Source organism: Bidens hawaiensis, unplaced genomic scaffold, assembly GCF_021521415.1.
Source record: "Bidens hawaiensis isolate Kalapana, Puna unplaced genomic scaffold, B.hawaiensis_p1.1 tig00025775_1, whole genome shotgun sequence".
Lineage (NCBI taxonomy): Eukaryota > Viridiplantae > Streptophyta > Magnoliopsida > Asterales > Asteraceae > Bidens > Bidens hawaiensis.
In genome coordinates this window covers 242,436-249,874 of record NW_027494126.1, presented here as the reverse complement: position 1 = coordinate 249,874, position 7,439 = coordinate 242,436, and the positions used below count along the sequence as shown (strand labels likewise).

Here is a 7,439-nt window from a genome sequence, read left to right as displayed (position 1 = left end):
AGGATTTTCGTATTCCATCCTTTACCTATATATATATATATACTAGCTTTTAGCCCACGTGTTACACGAGTTTATTTAAGTTTTTTTTTAAATTTGTTTTCAATATTTAATTAGTTATATTAATTTTATAATTTATGTGTTTAGTTGAATATCTATTTTTTTTATATTATTATAGTTAACCTATATGGAACATGAATGTTGCTTTTAATGCCACTATTTTTCTTCAAGTGAGATGAATTTCACAAAACTATTGGAGGTTATTGTAAATTACACCTATTGGAGGTTATTGTAAATTACACCCCTTCGCCATTACGGATAGGCACAATAGGGTAAAGTCGGAATCGATAGTGTATGGGCTTCATCGTGAGAGGTAACCTGGTGATATGGTTGCATTAGAGGAGTCGGCAGCAATTGAGCACATTCAACTAATATATATCCCTTTTTGTTCTTTCATGTAGTGTTAATCAAACATACAAATATCTCTATAAGGGAATATACATGTACCAATTTCTGCTATAAAAACTCGTGCCTTTTCTGTATTGAGAACAATGGTTAGTTTGCTCATAACAATTAAGAGAGGAAAAAAAAAGAAAGATGGCTATCATTACACCTTTAAGATTAAAATCCATACACTACTAAATAAAAAAAGGGTGTTGAAACTACGGATTCAACACACAATGACAGTTTGCTTTATCATCCTAAACACACAATCACAAAGCAAATGTAAGTTCAAAGATCAAGAAAAATGGCATATAGATCGTAGGCGAGTAAAAGTTCAGCCAAAAATTTTTGCAGCTTCATCGAGAGCCTCGTCCACTGAAACCTCACATGGCTTCAATTACACCTGGGAAAAAACAAATAAAAGACATAATTAATCAACAATGAAATTTTATTTAATTAAACCTAAGACTGGTTTATAAGCAGAATCCTGATGTGCTGTTACACGACACAAAGATACTTATGTATTTGGTAACCAAATCCTAACCCTCTATCAATCATCACAAATGCAAATCCAAATCTAATAATCGAAATCAACGTTAGTTACGCATACATATTTGTAAACCTATATTGAGTATCTATATATCAAGGACAACCAAAAAATTCAATAGAATATTAAATCATCAGCAGATCATGTTTGTTATAAACATAAAACAATATTAATCTGATTCTAAACTTATTGAATCGAATCTAATTATTACCTATGTATAATACTTCTGAATCTAATGTGTATTATCAGCTCCTATATTGTTATAGTTTTACAAAAATGAGCAAAGAACATGTAGTAAATCATTAACGTAACCCAAATCAACATATTAGAGATCAAATGTAACCCAAAACAACCCGTTAGAGATAACAACACAACCCGTATCAACCTGTTAATAACTATGTTTTTGGTGATGTAGCCATTAATGACTGAATAACTTTTGCACATTTCCTCTTAAAAAGTTTTAAAACATACCCGTTTGACTCGTTAGAGATAAGAGACAACCCAAATCGACCCGTTAGAGATTGAACATAATCTAAGGTCGAGCAATTAGAGATGGCCCAAAAGCAGCTAATCAGTAAGTGATTAATGAGTTTTAAACATATACACACAAAAATAATAACCAGTAAGTGGTTAATGAGTTGTAAACGTATATGCACAAAAATAATATGAACAGGGATGCAAAAACACATGCATAAATAGAAAGATAATTGAGCCAATCAGTTGATTATCAAAATATAAACCCTAACTAAAATATAACAACCTGAAGAAACACTAATCGACCCCGGGCAGATTACGGATAATCTGGGGGTTAAATAGATGTTTCCCACGAAGGGTTATGTCCGACAAAGATGGTTCTTTTGGTGACCTGCAAAACAGACACCGTGAGCTCGTCACTTAGAAGGGGGTACCTTCTTGTGACCACCCTCCGACGTGAGAATCAGACTAGATTGCTCTTGAATATAAGTGTATATTAAATATTGCTAGAAAAGATAAGATGTGATAAGGTAATGTAATGTGTCCATACCATTCCAAGGTGTTGGAGTATTTATGGGCGAAGGTAGGTTTCCAAGCAGGTACAGCCGGCTGAATAGTATTCCTGTTCTGCTAACTGTGGGCTACGCACGTGCCATGCTGGTGGTTGGTGGGTAGGCAGCGGCTGATAGTGACCAGGCCGGCTGTGTACTATTCCTATTCCACCAACTGCAGGCTATGCACGTCCTCCGATAGGTTGGTGAGTAGGCAGCGGCTGATAGTGACATACTTACAAGAGCGTGCTGCTCGTCATACTGTTGTCAGTGAGCTGTCGTATCTTTGGTCAGATCTTTTGTCCATACCTCGTCAGGTACAGTACAAAAGATCCTCCAGTATCGTACGGACTGGCTCATTTGTGCGGGAGTGTTCCCGGCTTGCTCACTCCTTCTTCAGGTGACATTACTGAATTATTTAAGAGTTAAGTGCCTTGTGCGTGTAGCCTTGCTGCGCGGGTAGCCTTCCCTGATGGCTAGTATCCGTTGCTGCGGGAACAGGCGGAGTACGTCGACCATTGGGAGGCTTTTCCTGCGGGAACAGCTTGCGTACTGCGCGTAAGGACGTCACGTCTCTGAGCATGGTGGGTCCTGCGGATCCAGTTGGTTTCTGCGCAGACGTCTCTTCAAGGTGAGTCTTGCGAGTTTAGCCTTTGCGCAGACGTCCCTGTTGAAGGTGAGTCTTGCGGGTTCAACTGCGCAGACGTCCCTCTTTGAGGTGAGTCTTGCGGGTCCAACTGGGCTCTGCTGGGACCTACCTCTTCAAGTCCCCCCAGTCCAATGTTCTTCTCATGAATTGTTAATAAGTGAGGTGAACTTTTGGACTTAAGCAAAGGGTTTAGTTTTAAGGTTTTCCATGGGGATTCTTCCCGCGGAAGTCCTAATGTCACGTGCAGAAATTCCTGACTTTTCTGCTTGATCTTTGGGTATGATGCGGGTAAGTCTGTAACCTCCTCGCAAGTCAGGAGCGTTGAGTTCCACTTGTATAGATTCTCCATGAGGTTTTGGTAGTTTTGAACATAGTGATCAATTATGTTAAAACAACCAATTCAATCTTGGAGCTTCAAACAACCTAGTTCTCGACGTTCCCGCTATGCGGAGATGTTATTCCCGTTTCCGCAAGCATGGCCCAGAAGATCCTTCTTGGTTTCAATTCCCTGCGGAGTGCTAGGTATGTGAAGGGTTTCGCCTTGACACTGTACCCGCACTCGTCTTATAGTTACTTTACTTCCAAGGTATTCCTGGCTTCAATTCCCTGCGGGTGCTAAGTATGTGAAGGGTTTTGCCTTGACACTGTACCCTCACCCGTCTTATAGTTACTTGGTCGCCGAGGTATTCTTGGCTTCAATTCCCTGCAGGTGCTAAGTATGTGAAGGGTTTTGCCTTAACACTGTACTCGCACCTGTCTTATAGTTACTTGGTTGCCAAGGTAAGGGGTATAGTCCCGCTTACTTTTGAATCTTTTTGAAATTCGAAGAGTTGGTGAAAGGATAAGAACAGTCCAAACTGTTGAAACGTCGTCCGGCGGTTTCTTCTGACAGTGTCAGGACGTGCAGGAAGTTATGACGACGTGACAGTATATGGTCATTCCAGACGCTTTTTCAGGCGCGTGGGAGCGAGTTTTCGGGCGCGTGGCCGCGAAGTTTACGGCACGCGTCCTGTCAACAGCTGTTGCCAGCTTGCTTTTTCCACGTGTCATAGTTTCATTGCACCATCGTTTTCCTCTCTCTTCCGCATTAAATTCATCGCATTCATTGCGATGAGTATATAAAGGGAGGAGAGGTTGCATCTCCACTCACAGTTTCACCTCTCTTCTTCTTCTAAACGATTTCCGGCAAATACTCTAACTTTTCTGTCGAGCATTCTCCTGAAATCGTTCTTGTTTATATCCCAAACATGTCTTCTCATGATCCTGAGGTTACTGTCGAGGAGTCCGATGTAAACCTCGAGAATCCGTCGTCCACGTCGGACAAGGATGACAAGAGTACTGCTGGCGAGTGCCAGTGTGCTCTTCCGGTCGACTTCTATCAGTACGTCGTCAGGAAGTTCATGCTCGAGCCTTTCGAGCCTGAGTTTCCTGCACCTCATCAGACGGTGTACGATGCCCCCAAGGGCAAGATAGGGGTGTACGCTGCATTCTTCGTCTATGGGAATCTCAGGTTCCCATTGACGAAGTTTGTATACCGTGTTCTGGAGAGAAATGGTGTGCATCTGACTGAGGTACACCCAACGGCGATCGCCAAGATCCGCCATTTCGAGTGGGTGTGTCTCATTCTGGGTGTGGAGCCCCATGTTGACCGCCTGATGACCTTCTATTCCTGGAGGTGCATCCAGGGGTGGTATACCTTGGTCAATCGGATCAAGGGTTTGAAGATCTGCGCTACCGAGCGCAGTCTTCGATCTTGGAAGCGAGAGTTCTTCTATATCTCCGCTCGCGTCGTCCCTATAGCGATGACGTTCAAGAACGGGAGAGCTCTCCCGAACCTTCACGCCCCCAACTACCAGGAGGCGGAATGGTTCTCCAAGGTTTCCCGGATCCAGTCTCCGGTTTACCGCTTTGCGGAGTCCGGGATGGTGATGCTCGGGATGAGCCGGGTGTGGAAGGAGGCGTCACAGATTCCCATCGTCCTCGAATACGGTTTGAACTCTGTCCCTTATGGTATGCTTCATATTATCCATTAATTTAGGGTTTTTGTTCTAACCGTTTTTTCTTTTTGTTTTCAGAGGGAAACGACTTGCAGTCTCTCCTGCAGCCGCGGGAGAGTGATGGTCCCGCTCTGATGGGTACTCGTGCTCTAGATGAGAACGAGTTGCCCATCCTTGAGCAAACGGCGGATCGGTTCGTGGAGGTCTACCCGCCAGGCCACGAGATCCTGAGCGCCAGGCGGCTAGGGATGGCAAAAATCCCCGAATCCGACGGGGAAACCCGAAAACCGGCTTATTTCGGGTCGGGTCGGGTTTTGTTTTTTCGGTTTCGGGTCGGGTTTCGGAGATTGTTTCGGGGATTGTTTCGGGTTCGGGTTCGGGTTTGGGTTCAGGTACCCCCGCCCCGACCCGCCCCGATATAATATATAAATATAAATATAAATAATATATATATATATATATTAAAAACCTAAACCTACTGTAGGTTTACAATCTCAATCTGCTTAATTAGGTCTTTCATCCAGACTACCACCGCAGCCACACAATCGCCGTCTGCAGAGTGCACCACCATCACCTAACAAGGAAAGCCTAACAAGGAAGGAAAGTGACTGATTAGGTTACCTACATCCAGACTCCGCCACCGCCAGTCCGCCCCCGATTCACTCAATCGCCGTCTGCACCACCATCACCATCCACTCAATCGCCGTCTGCACCACCGGACCACCCTCCTCCTCCTCGTTCTCATCCTACCACCTGTAAGATCCCTAATTCTCTTATTATTATTATTATTATTATTATTTCACCTGTTTTCACTCCAACTTATGTTAACGTAAATATTATTTCACCAGTTTCCAATCCAAATCTATTTCAATAGTCAAATATGCAAACCGTTTAGATAAACACATGCTAACCATATACAATCAACGTCTCAAATTGATTATGAATGGTGATTTTGGGAATTTTCAGCCCGTTGACCCGTTTGGCTTTTTTGTTAACATTTGGCAGTTTACCTGTTTGAGCCGGCAGAGATAAAACACAACCCGAATCGACCCATTAATATGTAAAAGGGTCAAACTTGCCACCTCTAAGTCAAGAATCATAAAGAATGATTTTAACTTGTAATACATAAAAGATGCAAGACACTGCAAGTGACAGAAATAAATAAAAGACTTACTGCACAAGTCCCTGCTATGAACTGCACCAATCCGATTGCCTTCAACTACATTTAAATAAATAAAACGGTAAACCAAAAAAATTTATACTGATATCAATCATATTATTTTTAAATTCATGCATGTTGCACTGATCATCTAAAACAGAGTTCAAAGATTTTGAACTAAAAAGTGCTTCGGGTCAAACTAAACCCAACACATAGAAAATATAATCCATTTTGAAACAAACCGACTTTTGACTGGTTACCAAACGCGCTCGAACTAACATAGATGAATAAATGTAAAACATCGATTAAAGTGAGACTCACTTTCAGTAACAAGATGTCCATCGATTAAAGTCTTCTATGTGCCATTCTATTTCAGTTGCATCTACAACTATATGGCATCACAAGGTGATAAATTTGCTTCAGACACTTGTACTCCTACTCCCGTTGCTTCAAACACTCCTACTTATTCTACTCCTCAAGGAAGCAGTGAAGGGGTACATGATTCTAATGAACCACCACCAACTAACTTTACTACCCACGATGAGTCTAACCTTGATGATACTTTTGAAGATGGTCAAAATGTCGGTGGTAAAAGGAAAAGATCTGCCGTGTGGAACCATTTTAAATTAATGAAAGTGAACGGTGAAGATAAGGCGGAATGTAACTATTGTAAGAAAAAGCTAGGAGGTTCAAGCAAAAACGGCACATCGCATTTACGAGATCATTTTGAACGTTGTCCAAGACGAACTGTTAAAGATATACGACAAAGCATCTTGATCATGGAGCAAAAGAAAGTTGATGGTAGTTCATCATATCTCTCCAACTACACGTTTAATCCAGACAACTCAAGGAGAGATCTCGCGGAGATGATTATTGTGCACGAGTATCCTCTTACAACGGTGGACCATCATGGTTTTAGAAAGTTTGTTCAAGGTCTTCAACCTTTGTTTAAGGTTCCGAGTCGAAATACCATCAAGAGCGACATTTTAAAAATTTATGAATATGAAAGGGTGAAAACTAAGAAACTATTAGGGAGGATCACAAGTAGAGTGGCAATAACTACTGATATGTGGACAGCTAACCATCAAAGAAAAGGGTTTATGGCCGTCACTGCACACTTTATAGATGACTCTTGGAACTTGCAAAGCCGAATCATGAGGTAAAGCATATATATTGTACAAGTCTAATATAAAGTTAGTTTGAAACTTTAAATGTATTTTACACTTATATTGATGCATAAATTTTATATAGGTTTATTTATGTGCCTGCACCACATACAGCTGATGTTCTTGCAGATACGCTATATGATTGTCTATGTGATTGGAATATTGATAGAAAAGTGTCTACTCTTACCGTTGATAATTGTACCACAAATGATGCAATTATCAACAAGTTACTACAGAAGCTTCCATTGAGATCACTCATGAGGAAAGGAGAGTTGTTTCATATGCGTTGTTGCGCGCACATTCTCAATTTGATTGTTCAAGATGGTTTGTCTGTTATTGAGGATGGGATTGAAAGAATTAGAGATAGTGTTTTATTTTGGTTTGCATCAAGAAAAAGAGAGCAAAAATTTGAGGAAGCAGCCAATCAACTTGAAATGGAATACACAAAGAAACTG

At 41.4% G+C, this 7,439-nt stretch overlaps 1 protein-coding gene across 1 annotated transcript; it reads left to right on the top strand.

Moving 5' to 3' along the window:
• Positions 1–6,210: 6,210 nt before the first annotated feature.
• Positions 6,211–6,981, top strand: LOC143572219 (zinc finger BED domain-containing protein RICESLEEPER 3-like). The gene is made up of 2 exons (XM_077057437.1): positions 6,211–6,505; positions 6,575–6,981. Exons 1-2 carry the CDS (start codon positions 6,211–6,213, stop codon positions 6,979–6,981), a joined length of 702 nt encoding a protein of 233 aa, XP_076913552.1.
• Positions 6,982–7,439: the final 458 nt, after the last annotated feature.

Bases quoted from the DNA above. Each gene is read 5' to 3' on its own strand.
- LOC143572219 (XM_077057437.1), top strand. From the start codon at position 6,211: ATGGCATCACAAGGTGATAAATTTGCTTCAGACACTTGTACTCCTACT. The intron at 6,506-6,574 runs GTTCAAGCAAAA...GAACTGTTAAAG, and splicing joins TTGTAAGAAAAAGCTAGGAG to ATATACGACAAAGCATCTTG.